Source organism: Etheostoma spectabile, chromosome 12 (assembly GCF_008692095.1).
Source record: "Etheostoma spectabile isolate EspeVRDwgs_2016 chromosome 12, UIUC_Espe_1.0, whole genome shotgun sequence".
In the NCBI taxonomy this organism is placed as follows: Eukaryota; Metazoa; Chordata; class Actinopteri; order Perciformes; family Percidae; genus Etheostoma; species Etheostoma spectabile.
The window spans coordinates 23,044,768-23,060,424 of NC_045744.1; the positions used below are offsets into that span (position 1 = coordinate 23,044,768).

Consider the following 15,657-nt stretch of genomic DNA (forward strand, 5'->3'; position numbering starts at 1 on the left):
TGTATATTTCCACTTTGTATTTCCATCATAAGTTTGGTCTTAAATTTCATTTAGAATTGGTATTAAAAAGTCTAAAATTTAACTTGGTTAATACCCTTTGCCACCCTGTGTTAAGGGGTTCTTGGAAATTTTCGCAGAATTTTCCTCTTTTTATGCGGATTGTGTTGATTTCTAACCTTCTAACTGTATTTCGAGGACTATGGTTACCCGGTCCTCAATCTCTGCAGGGTAAATCCAGACAGCTAGCTAGACTATCTGTCCCAATCTGAGGACATGGTACTGGTCCTCAGATCTCTGCAAGGGTAATCCAGACAGCTAGCGACTATCTGTCCAATCTGAGGACTATGGTTACCGGGTCCTCAGATCTCTGCAGGGTAAAACCAGACAGTAGCTAGACTATCTGTCCAATCTGAGGACTCTGGTTACCTGGTCCTCAGATCTCTGCAGGGTAAATCCAGGGCAGCTAGCTAGACTATTGTCCCAATCTGAGGACTATGGTTTCCTGGTCCTCAGATCTCTGCGGGTAAATCCGACAGCTAGCTGCTATCTGTCCAATCTGAGGACTCTGGTTACCCGGTCCTCAGATTCTGCAGGGTAAATCCAGACAGCTAGCAGATTATCTGTCCAATCTGAAAGGGCTATGGTTACCTGGTCCTCAGTCTCTGCAGGGTAAATCCAGACAGCTAGCTTGACATCGTCCAATCTGAGGACTATGGTTACTTTTGGGCCTCAAAATCTCTGCAGGGTAAATCCAGACAGCTAGCTAGACTATCTGTCCAATCTGAGGACTCTGGTTACCTGGTCCTCAGATCTCTGCAGGGTAGATCCAGACAGCTAGCTAGACTACTGTCCAATCTGAGGATCTGGTTACCTGGTCCTCAGGTCTCTGCAGGGTAAATCCAGACAGCTAGCTAGACTATCTGCCAAACTGAGGACTCTGGTTTCCTGGTCCTCAGGTCTCTGCAGGGTAAATCCAGACAGCTAGCTAGACTATCGTCCAATCTGAGGACTATGGTTACATGGTCCCCCAGGTCTCTGTTGCATGACTAAAAAAACTTTTAAACCCTACACACGTTCCATCCTTGCCGAGGCTATTTTGCAAGCGGAGCGGCCATTGTGCCTGTCACCCAAGACGATTGTAATTGGTGTGAAGAAATGCCACTAAACCAGAGCACGTTTTCTCCCATCCCGGAAAGCTGTGTGGACTAACCAGACCCTCCTCCGCGGCGCTGTGGAGGAAGGTCTGGCAATGGGAGACTATTAGAGCTGTAACAATTCCAAATTTTGCTGTACAATATAATTGTCTCTTTCAGTCACAAAAAAAGAAATAAAGAAACACATTAAGATACATTAGTTTGAATGAATTCCAGGATACATCTTTTGTTTATATCACTGTTATGTGACCCAAAATAATGTAAGAACATAACTACACAACCTATGAAATAAAGTGTTCCAGATGACTTTTAGTAGCAGATTCTGACAGACTCAATGGTTTAGCTGTTAGCAATTTTATTTTACCTCTGTTCTTGCAAAGCTGAGAGTGAAAATAAGGCGATGAGGTGACAGTCGTGATGTGAACAGATAGTTTCAGGTGGTGTGGGGTATGTGGCGGGTAACAGCAGTAGATGAGCTAACAGGCAGGCTCAACGTTGACAGGTGCTGGAGATGAGAGAGACGCAGGTGAAGTTAGATTCAGCGGAGTACAACAAAGACTCAAAGTTAAGTTCTTCACTAGAGAATTAGACACTGGAGAATAAAGCCTGAGGAGCTGTCTTATGGTGAGCGGAAACTATCTGGCGATGAGATGAGAAAACAACCGGGTTTCTTTTACTGTGCTTGATTGGGAACGGGTTTCAGGTGTGCCTGGTTAAGCCTGTAGAGCCACGTCTCTGGTGATGAGTACACACACACTCACACTCACGCACACACACACGGCACCACACACGCAGGGGAGGAGACACAGGGAAAAACAGACAGGGTTAACTAACAGAAAACACAGGAACATCCAGAGGTCACAGACCGGGCCGTGGCACCAAGATTCTTTAAAAATCATAAAAACATTGTATTTTTTCTTCTTAAATGAACATAATATTGACAGTTGATTAATGTCAGCTTATGCTAATGTTAGCACCTCATTGCGGTTAAGCAAAAAAAAACAAGATTAGACAAGTTTTGGAGCGATTTTTACGGGCCAAATGGCTATTATGCCAACTTTTCTGACATTCTGTCTCGTCCTCATTACTTCAGAGGATTTTTTTGAGGATTAAGGGAAGGATTTAGGGTTAGGAAGAGATATCGGGGGAGGTTAGCCATTCACCCAATCATGGTTTTAAATCTTTAAAAAAATAAATTAAGAGATGATATTTGAAGCTGCAGCCTAACAATCTTCTTTGTGTCAGACTTTGGATTTAGTTATTTTGGATGTACCTGTATGATGTTTCTCTACAAGTTGGGGTCTTTCCTTTCATTCTCCCATGCTGCCACTACAGCGATACTTTGTCTAAAGTCGTCTTCGCCTGCTCATTTTTACTAAGCTTTCGGTAATAATCCTGCCTGGCATCGGCAGACTTAATTCATGAATGCAATTTAGTCTGGAACCTCTCTGTTCATTTTCAATTTCTACGCAATAGACCTATCCAACCAATCAGAGCAACAAAACAACTTAGTGACACGTAGGAGTTGGGAAGGTGCTTGGTCCATTTTTCAAGCAGGACAGGTGCAAATACTCTCCAATTACAGCCTAACTGTTCAATAAGATGTGAAAAAATAGGCAATAGAGTAACAGAATCTTAATTCAAAGTTTGATGAGCCTTGTGCGTTGATACTCCTCTGTCAGTCGTCCTCTTAAGCCCGCCCCAAATATGATAAGCAGTTGTGATTGGTCCGCCCAGGAGCCTGGTTGGCTGGAAGATGCTGCATCTCAAGGGGTTATTCCTAATAAAAAGAGATTACAATATATATATTCTTTTAATTATCCAGTGTCTACGGAGACAAATAAGTTTGGTTTGACCTGCAGAAATCTTGCTGAGTTAACTGTTTCTCTTCTTTCTCCAACGTAGTCTTGTTTTCATGACATTTAAGACATCAATGGTCCGCAGAAGCAGACAAAATATGTTGGTAGTCAAAAATTATCATTCAAACTAATGTTGGAGCTCGCTGTAAGTTTGTATGCCAAGAGAGACGCCTGATAAAGAAAGACAATTTTTAGTTCCTCACTTGTTTGAAGCCCTGTTTCTGTCCCTCGTTGTCTTTATTCCCTCCTTTTTTCTCTGTTCACTCCTTGTCTCCTCTTACAGTCTGTTGCCTTTTGGTATGTTTGAGAATAAACATTTTTTCTCTCCACATCATCCCTCTTTCCAACCTGCAGGGCAGTAAAAAGAAGAACCTGAACAAACAGGAGATGAGTAAATACCTGCGCTTCATCGTCCAGCGTATGAAGGAGAGGGTGAGAACACACAAACATTTATTTCTACCTGTTATCCGCCTTCAACTTATCAAACCTCCCACTCCCAAACCTGCAACAAGGGTTAGGGTCGGTCTAACTTAGACTATTAATCTGAGTCTGTCGGTGGCGAAACGAGCACTTTTGTCAAGGTAAATACAAACTGGACAATTGCCCCATTAACTTCCATTGTAGCTTGTTTCGCTCGCTTAACCCTCCTTTTGTCCTCGGGTCAAATTTGACACGTTTTCAAAAAGGTTTCTATATTATAAATTTGGGTTTCTTTCAAACAAATTGTCAAAAGAAATAACGTGGAGGTTCCCTGCATCACTCTGTACAAATAAAACAAATAATCAGTTCACTACTTTGAATACTATGAATTTAGGTGTTTTATTCAATAGTATTTGAATTTTTTTTTTATATATATATATATATATATATATATATATAACGTTGAAAATGGCTTAAATGTGGGAAAAACACATAGTGACACATATAACGTGGGAAAAAAAGTGATAAAAACATTGAAAAAAGTGCCAAAAATGTCGAAAAGCAACAAAAGTGAACACAATTAATTATTATTTTTACATTTTGACCCAGAAAAACAAAAAGTAGCACGGTCGACAGGAAGCCGACACAAGGCTTAATACTGGACCAAGGTCAAAGATCCCATCAGTCACTCAGACACCAAAGCATTGGAGAACAGGGCTCGAACCTGGTCCAGGTTTAAAAAAAAACGGTAGTTAACTCTTTAAGCAGAGCGGATAGCCGCTTCACGCACGCGGTGGTGGATCATCAACCGATGACTTGAATGGCCGTGGTTAATGGCGGGGGGGTCGCGGCGCCTCCGTGACGCAGGGCAGACGCTCCCGGTGGAGAATAGGGGTAATTGTTCTCACAAAAAGCAAAATCCACCTTATATTTTCTCCATTGCAAGACTTATGCTTGTTTTAACGTGCCTCAGTCCTCTTCTCGGTCTGTGTGGTCTGTGGTTGTTGCTTCTGCTGTGTTCTTTTAAAATATTCCACTAGTATAAATACCCACAAAAACCCTCACGCCTCCTCGTAATTAGGAACGAATATCCCCTTTATTCTCCTCCCATTACCCCACCCTTTCATCCACTTCTGCTCTCTCTCTCTCCCTCTCTCTCTTCTTACTCTCCGACCTCCTCTCTATTAAAGTTGTGTTAAATCTCATTACTACCCTTCCCTACCTCTCTTATTCTCTCCTTCCCGTCTCCCTTCATCCCACCGCTCCCTATAAAAACAGCATTAAATCTCATCAGTTGCCCTCCATGTGTCTCGGCTCCTTTACCTCCCTCTAACACTGCCCCCCCCCTCTCTGTAAAGTGGCATTAAATCGTTATCCTTCCTCTACATTTCTAGGCCGTGGACCTGCACAAGAAAGGCAAAGACACTAAACATCCCATGTACAAACGGCTGATCCACACTGCGCTGGAGGTCTCAAACATCCAGGAGGTAACCCCCATGCCCAGGGTCCCCCCCCCGGGCCCCCCATGCCCAGGGTCCCCCCCCCATGCCCAGGGTCCCCCCCCCATGCCCAGGGTCCCCTGGAAACTCCCATCATCACTTGCTGTCTGTCTTTTTCTTTCTATTTCGTTAATTTATTCATCGAATCATTTTTTGATGGACCTTTCTAGGATTTTAAGCTTTTGTTTCGAACCCTTACACAAATCCACTCAGACCGTCAGATTTAAACATCCCTGCACACACTCTTTCTAGTTTAAAACCTTAACTTTTTACAGTATGATGGATTAGCTTTTAGCAGTTCCTGGGGGCATTAAGCTCATGTGTCTCGCGCTCTCTCTTTCTGTGTGTCTCTCTCTTTCTGTGTGTCTCTCTCTTTCTGTGTGTCTCTCTCTTTCTGTGTGTCTGTTTCTCTTTCGCTTTCTGTCATTCCCTTCCCTCTATCTGTCTGTCTCTTTCTCTTTGTCTCTTACTCTCTCTCTTTCTGGCTGTCCGTCTTTCTGTTTGTCTCTCTCATTCTGTGTCTGCGTTGCTCTCTTTTTGTCCGTCTTTCTCTTTCTGTCATTCTCTTCCCTCTCTCTGTCTGTCTATCTCTCTCTTTCTGTCTTTCTGTTTGTCTCTCGTTCTGTATGTCTGTGTCTCTCTCTTTCTGTCTGTCTCTCTCTTTATGTGTCTCTCTCTCTCTCTTTCTGTCTGTTTCTCTTTCACTTTCTGTCATTCTCTTCCCTCTATCTGTCTGTCTTTTTCTCTTTATCTCTTACTTTCTCTCTTTCTGTCTTTTGTTTCTCTCTCGTTCTGTGTCTCTCTCTCTCTCTCTCTCTCTGTCTGTCTTTCTCTTTCTGTCATTCTCTTCCCTCTCTCTCTCTCTCTCTCTCATTCTGGCTGTCTATCTTTGTCTTTCTGGCCATTTGTGTCTCTTATTCTTTCTGGCTGTCTCTCTTTAATTCTCTTCTGTCTGTCTCTCTATTCACTTCTCTTTCTGTCTCTTTATTCACTTCTCTCTCTCTGTCTCTCTTCCAGAACCTGTCTGAAGGAAAGTATAAAAGCTTCGAGGAGTTCAAAGCAGACGCTCAGCTGATAGTTCACAACACTTCCATCTTGTATGGAGGTGGGTCAAAGGTTGAACATATGGCACCTTGGGATTTCGTTGTTTTATTTCATACTAATAACTCTTCCAGTTAAGTGAGTTTTTGTTTGTGATTTATCTCTGGTTTTGTGTGTGTCAGTTCACAGCGACCAGGCGGAGATCGCGCGGCTGCTCTTCAGCGACACATGCCATGAGGTACCCCTGTTTTAGTTATTCTCTCTCACATTCTCCTGTTAAAGCTTTAGTGCGTAACTTTTTGGTGCTAAGGAATACCCGTTACATTCGAGCCATTGCCAAATGAGTTGCTAAAAGCTGATTAAGACCAACAGTGTTGTCAGTATTAAGAATTCCTTCCTGGGGGCGACAGAAACCACGCACTATAGCTTTAAGAGCTCATACGGTTACATCTCCTTTTTATAATTTTTTAGAATTTGTGTCTAGATTTATTCTTAAGTTTGTGCACATCTAACTTTTCTGTCTTTCCCTTCTCTATCTTTTGTCCCTTATCCCTTTTCCCTTCCCGTGTCTTTTCTCTTCCAGTTAAATGAGTTGTTGTTGTGTAAGAACTGTTTCTACCTGTCGAACGCCCGGCCAGACAACTGGTTCTGTTACCCCTGTGTGAGTACAGCCAAACCTGCTCTCATCAGCCCAGACCACAGCTGCAGCAACACAGTTTTAATCATAACAATAATACATTACATTCATATAGCGCTTTATCATAGACACTCAAAGCAAAAGCCACACAGACACGGGAGACTCCACACAGACACAAGGACCGGGGCGACCGGGGTCCGAACCCGGTACCTTCTTGCTGTGAGGCAAGGCAGCTTTATTTGTTGAGCACATTTCAGCAACAGGGCAGTTCGAACTGCTTTACAAAAAAACTGTTTAAAAAATGAAAGATAAAACACAAGACTAAAAGTTACAGTGCAGAATAGGAAATTAGACTTTAAAGAAATGAACAACCATTTAAAGAAAAGCAACATCAAAAGAAAGGTCTTCAGCCTTGATTTAAAGAACTGAGAGTAGCAGCAGATCTGCAGGTTTCTGGGAGTTTGTTCCAGATATGAGGAGCATAGAAACTGAAAGCTGCTTCACCCTGTTTGGTTCTGACTCTGGGGACAGAAAGTAGACCTGTCCCAGATGACCTGAGAGGTCTGGGGGGGGTCATAGTGTAGTAGCAGATCAGAAATGCATTTTTTGTGATTTTATAAACTAGCAAAAGTATTTTGAAATCAATTCTTTGAGACACAGGAAGCCAATGTAAAGACTTCAGAACTGGAGTGATGTGATCCAGTCTCTTGGTCTTAGTGAGAACTGGAGTGATGTGATCCAGTCTCTTGGTCTTAGTGAGAACTGGAGTGATGTGATCCAGTCTCTTGGTCTTAGTGAGAACTCGAGCAGCAGCGTTCTGAATCATTTTTTAGGGAGACCTGTAAAGACCCCGTTACAGTAGTCAAGTCTACAGTAGTCAGGAAAAGGATTTTTTCCAAATCCTGTTGACACATAAGTCCTTTAACCCTTGATATATTCTTAAGGTGATAATAGGCTGACTTTGTAATTACTTTGTAGTCCTAAGGTGGCTTTTAAAAGTCAAGTCAGAGTCCATTACTACACAAAGATTTCTGGCTTTGTTTTTAACATTGTCATTTAAAGCTGAGTGCAGACTTTTAATCGTTCCTCTATTGCTCCAAAAGGCCACAGTGCCAACCATGCTGCTGTATGTTTACCTTCAGATGTTTTTATTTCTGCTAGAAGCTTTACAAGTATACAACTATTATGTGTAGCAGGTATACGTATATAACGGTATGTACACATCATACTTAAAAAAATGCCATGCATTGAACAAAAACTTAAAGAACAAAGCAGGTTGTCTTGCCATAAAAAAAATGTAATTTTAGCTTAAAGTCAGCCCAGTACAAAGTGAAGCGTGGCAGGGTTTTTCTTTTTAGAAATACACCCCTGGGTTGTATCTTTGGTCTATATTGTTTCTTTGTGTGTGTGTGTGGTGTGTGTGTGTGTGTTTCCCACGGCAGAGCCCCAACCACGACCTGGTGTGGGCCAAGATGAAAGGATTTGGCTACTGGCCGGCCAAAGTCCTTCAGAGGGATGAAAACCAGGTGGACGTACGCTTCTTTGGCCACCAGCACCAGAGGTTAGTGCAGCTGGCAGACATCACAACACCACACCAGCGTCACTTCTCTGTTCCACTGGTCTGAGCACCTCAGGTTGAGACTGCTTGTGTCCCTAATTTTTTTATAATTGTTCTTCACAACCATTTCGCTAACCATTGTTAGCCTATTTTTACAAAAACGTCTGCTACGGAGACATAACGTGAGGTGCAAGGTAATGGAGCCTTTTATACATTGTCGTGTTTCTTTAGAAATAAACAATAAACAAAGAGTCTTTAAACGCTTCGGATGTGAAGTTATTCGCTGTCAAAGTGACGTAAAAATTGAATGGGAGTCAATGGAATGCTAATAGTGGGTGAGCGCTTCGTAGCATTAAATTGGCGCCATAGGAGCTATGCTTAGAGAGGAGAGACTGACCCCTTTGGTATGAACGGAGGAGAGGGGCTAGTCTGTTTCTTTTGTGCTGGTGGAAGTTTATTTAGCAATTTAGCAGCAGACCAGAACACTTTAAGGCGTATATACTGGCCCCATCGGGTCCGAAAGAATTGTACCCCTCGGTGCCTACGGTACTGTAAAAAAGTACCGGCACATTTTCAGAATTTTGCTATCGACTTGGTACCGAATTACCAGTTTTTGTGACTACATATTTATAAAGCAACTTCACTCTGCTGAAACTAGTTTAAGAACGTCTCAGATTCAAGGTTATAATTTTAAAGAAGATGTCCTGTTTCTTGATTTAAAAAAAAAATAAAGATCTTTTATTTCAAAAACTTTTTCAAAATAAACTTGTTTTCCAACAAACAACCCAAAACGCTAAGAAGATGGAACTGAAGCAGATTCAAAAGTTGCAGTGCTGCCTGGTAAATGTCGAGCACTGTTTTCCGTGTCCTCCCCAGAGCGTGGATCCCCTCGGACAACATCCAGGACATCAAGGTGAGCGTCCAGCAGCTGCAGGTGAAGCGCAGCAACGGCTGGAAGAAGGCGTGCGAGGAGCTGGAGGTCTACCAGCGCTTCCTAAGGGAGGGCCGCTTCTGGAAAACAAAGATGGAGGAAGGCACCATGCAGTCACACCAGCAACTGCAACAGAACCTGAACCAGAGCCAGAGCCAGAACCAGAGCCAGAGCCAGCCGCAGCAGCAGGAGGGCAGCGGGAGGACGGACAGGCTGGAGCGGACAGACGAAGCCGAGTCCAGCATCTCCTCCACCAGCAACGAGCAGGTCCGACATGTAAGTAGGCTCAGTTGCAAGGTGCTGTAGGTAGGATTGCGCTATGCCATAAAGGTAGTTTTATAAGTTTTACCTACTGCACCTTTAATTCTCAACCCTTTGAACTCTGCATCAGAAAAACTGGACGGCCCCTTCCGCTATGAGGTTTACGGTAGTGCAGCTCCCGAGCTGTTTTAGGCAGCCTCTAATCCAAATGAATGTAACTAAAAAATCTAGGGAGTGAAGCTGGTTATGAGTGGACTTCTTGTGTTCTTTGAGTGGTATTCATGTATCATCTGCTCTAATCTGTTCCATCAGTTTAGACACAGACATGGTGATAACGGTCCAAAATTATGTGAAAAACTGTCGCAAAACTAGCAGAAAGAGACACAAAACAACCCCAAAAGAAACAAAAAGGACCAATAAGAGACCCACAAAGAGACAAAATGTCTCACCGCGGTCAGAAAACACATGGGAGACACTTTGGTTCTCTCACTAAGACTCTTTCCAGCTCAACACACACACACTAGCGCACAAATATGAACACCAGGCCACTTATGTAGGCGAAAGCTCTGGGTGGAGACTCCGCAGAAGCATCAAACGGCCTTAAACCAAAATGCATAAACTGAAACCGTCGATTAATACAGGAAACACTGCCACCTGCTGGTTGAACTGCACAATGCTAGGACAACACCTTTGCAGGTATTTTTTTACATGGTTGGCAGTGTTTTTTTGTTGTTGTTGTTTTTTTCTAAAGTAGCTCTGTAAAAAATTATTTCACTCAGAAGAATTATAGTTAAAACTTCTCAAGTGGTCAAAGACTTTTTTCACGATACACCCTCCTTTCAAAAATACACGTAATTAAAAGCTTTTGTTAAACAGAGCACTGATACATTTTTTAACTGCTTCTACTTTACTTTAATTCCCATTTATTCTTCTTCCTCTGAGCCATCACCCTTCCCTGATTTTAGCACCCCTGTCTTGTATTAGCAAGAGAAAATATAAACAACATGTTAGCTGAGAAAAATGCCACTTTATATTGTCTGGGAACATCAACTGTCTTTCATGTATTGTCTCTTCCATTTCAGCCAGGACACAATATACAGTCTGATTTATGTTTTTGTCTTCAAACGTTTGTATCTTCCAGGTTCCCTTCTAATTATTGAGTTAAATCCTTCACATTAATAAATGCTTTCTCGGTATATACTGGATCGAGAAAAGATCTCGTTGTTTTTATTTTTATATTTTTTTATATTCAGAAAAGTTAACATTCTCAAACAATTACAACCAACAGACTGAGACACAGAAACACGTCCCAGGGCAGAAAAGAACACATTCAAGATACTTTTAACATTTTACAAATAGTCTTATTTTTGTGATAAAGTTTGAGCAAAAGTTTGAGTGAGTTTTTGTTCTTTTTCTTTTTTTTTTTCTTCTTCCAGCTCAAAAGCAGCCTGGAGCCCAAGGCCAAGAAAAGCCGTCGAACTCAAATAGTCAAACCCAAAGAAGAAGCCAGTGTAAGTTCGACGCTCATCACACGCACAACATTCTGGAGAAAATCCCAGTGTGCTTCACAGATAATATCTATCAGTAGTTTGGACAGATGTGTCGTCTTTGGTAAGAGTGTGTCTTATCTGTTAGCTTATTGCAGAGCTAGACTGCAAGATCTGGACCATTATTCCAAATGTTTTTTGTTTTAGAAACATACATTACATACATCCTTATGTAAATGGTTGTTTATAACATACATCCTTATGTAAATGGTTGTTTATAACATACATCCTTATGTAAATGGTTGTTTATAACATACATCCTTATGTAATAAGTCCTTGTTTATATTGTTTATATATTTATTTCTGATTCTGATTACATTTGCTGCTGCTAGGCTGCGTCTAGGTTTCTAGGCTAGGTGCAACGGATATTAAAGAGGTCTTTAAATGTAACTTGGTGAACCTTGCAGAAACTCCGTCAATCAGTTTTTCCATAACACCTAAAATGTGTCTTCTCCTCTTCCTCTTCTTTTTTTAAAATCTGACTTGTAGTCTGTGCTTCACTGCTCGTCTCTTCACCAGGACCCGGAGCCCGAGATGGAGGCGGTCAGCTCCAGCCAGGAGATCCCCGTGTCCTCGGCGCCCCAGCAGCCCGAGAAGCTGTCGGTGTCCACGCAGACCAAGAAGGCCAGCGGCGGGTCGCCGCGCACGCTCCACCGCGGCACGCAGACCAGCAGCGACGGCGCCTGCCAGAACATGTGCCACGAGAAGTACACCAAGGTCTTCAACGACGTCAAGGAGATGATGAAGGCCGACAACAAGCGGGAGACGGAGAGGGTCGTCCGAGAGGCTCTGGAGAAGGTGCATTTTGTGGGTTTTATGATCGGGAAAAGGTCCGGATCTGTGAGTAGGACTGGCGTCTAAAGTCTCAAATATCAAGAAAAAGCCTTGTCATTCAGTACCCAATTTCAATACTTAAGGAGTAGTGTCTGAAATGATATGCGATATGCAACAAACCTGATGAAATTTCATTCAAAAACAAGAAAGCAAAAAAATTCCAACATCCTTTTTAAAGATAATTTTTTTTAGGGCATCTTTAAGCCTTTTTTTCCACAGAACAGCTAAAGACATGAAAGGGGAAAGAGAGGGGGAATGACACGGGCAACTTTCTTTCTGGAGAAATGTATTCCGAGAGGTTCGGAAACCTACACTGCGCATTTACTACCACCTAACAAATATACTGCTGATGTATTCTCAGCTCTGATGGCCGACATCTGTCAACAGCTGTCTGCTCTGAGCGCATTCACCGTCACTCACTCTCATGTAGCCTAACACACTAGGCACCTCCCAGCTATTCCTTAAAGGAGCTTCCCCGGTAACATAAGGGGAGCTTGCTGCCAGAGCTTGTTGTAGGAAAATGCTTTCACACTATAAACGAACCAGACCATGCAGCAAAGGGCCACCCAGGAAATCAAAAAGCTCTCGCGAGAGCACAATTTGAATTTGCTCATCGAGTTACTCTGGCATTCAGTAATGCTGCTCATCGGTGTATCTGATATACAGTGGTGCTCATAAGTTCACATGCCCATGCTTAAATTGACTAAAAAGAGGAATAAAAAAAAAAAATCATCTTTTGTAAATGGATCTTAATGCCTTGATTCAAAAGATTTAGGAAAATCCAACCTTTTAATGACACCAATTTTCTTTGTGAATGAATAATGTATCATAAATAAATAAATGTTCTTCTTTAAAATACAGGGGCATAAATATACTCACCCCTATGTTAAAATACAGGGGGCATAAGTATCCACCCCCCTATGTTAAAATACAGGGGGCATAAGTATCCACCCCCCTATGTTAAAATACAGGGGCATAAGTATACACCCCCCTATGTTAAAATACAGGGGCATAAGTATACACCCCCCTATGTTAAAATACAGGGGCATAAGTATACACCCCCCTATGTTAAAATACAGGGGGCATAAGTATACACCCCCTATGTTAAAATACAGGGGCATAAGTATACACCCCCCTATGTTAAAATACAGGGGGCATAAGTATACTCACCCCTATGTTAAAATACAGGGGGCATAAATATACACCCCCCTATGTTAAATTCCCATAGAGACAGGCAGATTTTTATTTTTAGAGGCCAGTTATTTCATTGGTCAGTATACTATTTACTATCCTTTGGAATTAAAATAGCCCCCCCCATCATCGCATACCCTTCACCATACATAGAGAGTGTTATGGTTTTATTTCAGTTAGACTAATAGCTGGTTTGATTTGCATTGAGAGGTGATTTTATGGTAAGTGTCCCATTTTTTTTTTTAACTAAGGCATTAAGATCTATTTACAAAAGACTATTTATTTTAATCCTCTTTTTAGTCAATTTAAGCATGGGCATGTAAACTTCTGAGCACCACTGTAGGGGGGACCAGAGGCGAGCTGAACAGATGACGCGTATGGGGCTCTGGACACGTCACCCCGTGTGTTGTTGTGATTGGTCGTAGTGTTATCCAATTGCGTGCAGTGAGATTTTCAAACACACGCTTGGTGCCGCCCCTCGAGATGGGCGACTTTCACTACCCAATGCCAGACCCTTAATCTTTCGGATTTGGGTCTGGATTTCCAGGCTAGCAAAGGGCCACAGGTCGGAGTTAAACCTGTGGCTGCTGCATTGAGGTGTAAACCTCTGTATATATGTGCGCCTGCTCCACCAACTGTGCTAACCGGCCACTTGCTAACATTCTTTTATTAAACAAACCGAATATTGAATTGAAAATAAAAGGCGCCACTAAAATAAGAGAGAGTTTCATTTTAACCCTTGTGTTGTCTTCCCGTCAAAATTGATTTGTTGATGCTTTTTATTGCTGTTTTTAACTTTTTCTTATGTTTTTCTCCCTTTTTTAACACTTTTGATGCTTTTTTTCAATGTTTGTCACTTTTTTTTTGACTACCTAACACTAGCTTATTAACTTTCGTTTTACAGTTTTCTTTGGAATTTATGATCAATAAACCTCATTTATAGGAAATTATACCTAATGTTTGAGTGAGAAAAGCAGAAATTAGGAATATTAAGACTAAAATTAAAGGAATGAATGTTGATGGATAATCACAGACTGGAATATGTCAACTTTTACTCAACACTATTTCAAAAACACTTCAATTTTTTTTCAAATGCTATAAAATTGAATAAGACCCAAAATTAATGAGAGTAGAGATGTGTACTTGCTAAAGAGCGTTGTGTTGGAATCAATCATGTTATTTTGGGTAGTTAAAAAGAACACTGATATGGGAAAACGGGTCAATTTGACCCGAGGACAACATGAGGGTTAAAGTGCAGTTTTCTGCTGTCGTTTTCTTCCAACTAGCACAAGAAATCTCTGAGCATTTTTATGCAATATGTTGCAAAAAAAGTGTAATTTAGGAATTGAAGTCACAGTGTTGGTACCAGTATCAGAATATTTTTCATCGATACCCAGCCCTACTTGTAAGACAGTCTCCGTTCTAAACCCCCGGTCTGCCTCTGTCCCCCCAGCTCCGCGCCGAGATGGAGGAGGAGAAGCGGCAGGCGGTGAGCAAGGCGGTGGCCGGAGCTCAGACGGAGATGGAGCGGAAGTGTAAACAGGTGAAGGAGAAGTGTAAAGAGGAGCTGGTGGAGGAGGTGAAGAAGGTGGTGGGCCAACACAAACAGCTCATCTCCCAGACCAAGAAAAAGCAGTGGGTGAGTCCTGGAAGAAAAAACAACAACATAAGCTGTCTGTTACTCGTGTTTTCAGCTCACAAAATTGAAGATTGAATGTTTGTAACACCGTTTTTTAACAAGAGACCCAGATAAATCACTGCCAATCTGTCTGTTATTCCTCTACATGTCATCCTGTCATGTCTGTACTGTTGTGTGTCTGTTGGCGTGCTAAGGTACGGTGTTCATGGCAAAGAATCAGAGAAAATCAAATAACACGATACTCTTCACCAAATACCTTGATGCCGATATTGCGACAATACTGCGTGATTGACTATTGGTGCTTTAACACTAGAACTGCCGTGAGCGGTCACTTTGACCGCAAGATTCTAAACTCTATAATCTGTCATGATAAATACCTAATTGCAATTTTAATGCAGGTATTGTGTTAGGATATCTTTAGAAAAACAAAATAACACCAAAATGTAAAATTTTACGTGTTTAATTATACACTTGAGTTGCCCAGGTGTTTCAATAATTCATATCATGGCATAGTAAAACGTAATTATTCCATTCACATCTGAAAAATATGGTGTGTAAATTCATTCAACATAACTTATAACATGCAAATAACACCTAAAAATATCTTATTTGAACATTTATAACCTAACCTAACCTGCCACTGCCTCCGTGTTGGTGTCTGCTGGGGTGTGCAGCGCTGCTCGGACCGCGCCCCGCTCCCTTGTCTCCTCTCTAAACTCGTGTCTCAGCTCCTCTGCCAGTTCTGCCTGAACTTTCTCCGGACAATTTTACTGCTGGTGCACTCCTTGGAGAGGATGTGTGCAACGATTCCAGCCAGTTTGAGGAGGATGTATAAAGTTGTATAAACACGTAGGCAGCCAGCGTCCATCTAGCTCCGTGTCCCGCTCCTTTTACAGAGCGAGCGCCCGGCGCTGCCTCCTGATAAAGAACGGAGTCCATCCACGCCGTATTCATTGTGGTAGCTAGCGTTACCAACTCTGGCTTGTCCTTCGGCCCATCGCTGATTCCCACCCTTGTTACTCAAGACCCCTTATGACGTTTCTTTGGCAGAGACGCTGATGGTAACTAAGCAACCAATATGCAACT

The 15,657-nt window shown here is 42.1% G+C and overlaps 1 protein-coding gene across 5 annotated transcripts in view; it reads left to right on the forward strand.

The window, feature by feature from the left end:
• The window catches only part of zmynd11 (zinc finger, MYND-type containing 11), a 44,083-nt gene that overhangs the window by 19,473 nt on the left and 8,953 nt on the right, over positions 1 to 15,657 (forward strand). For 4 of the 5 annotated variants that reach the window (XM_032532326.1, XM_032532328.1, XM_032532330.1 and 1 more), the window contains 10 exons: positions 3,368 to 3,445; positions 4,828 to 4,920; positions 5,950 to 6,037; positions 6,156 to 6,211; positions 6,557 to 6,634; positions 8,053 to 8,171; positions 9,045 to 9,375; positions 10,797 to 10,871; positions 11,397 to 11,705; positions 14,386 to 14,571. In XM_032532326.1, coding sequence (XP_032388217.1) covers positions 3,368 to 3,445; positions 4,828 to 4,920; positions 5,950 to 6,037; positions 6,156 to 6,211; positions 6,557 to 6,634; positions 8,053 to 8,171; positions 9,045 to 9,375; positions 10,797 to 10,871; positions 11,397 to 11,705; positions 14,386 to 14,571 — 1,413 coding nt within the window. The remainder of the gene's footprint in view (positions 1 to 3,367; positions 3,446 to 4,827; positions 4,921 to 5,949; positions 6,038 to 6,155; positions 6,212 to 6,556; positions 6,635 to 8,052; positions 8,172 to 9,044; positions 9,376 to 10,796; positions 10,872 to 11,396; positions 11,706 to 14,385; positions 14,572 to 15,657) is intronic. The other variant, XM_032532329.1, reaches the window with a different exon arrangement.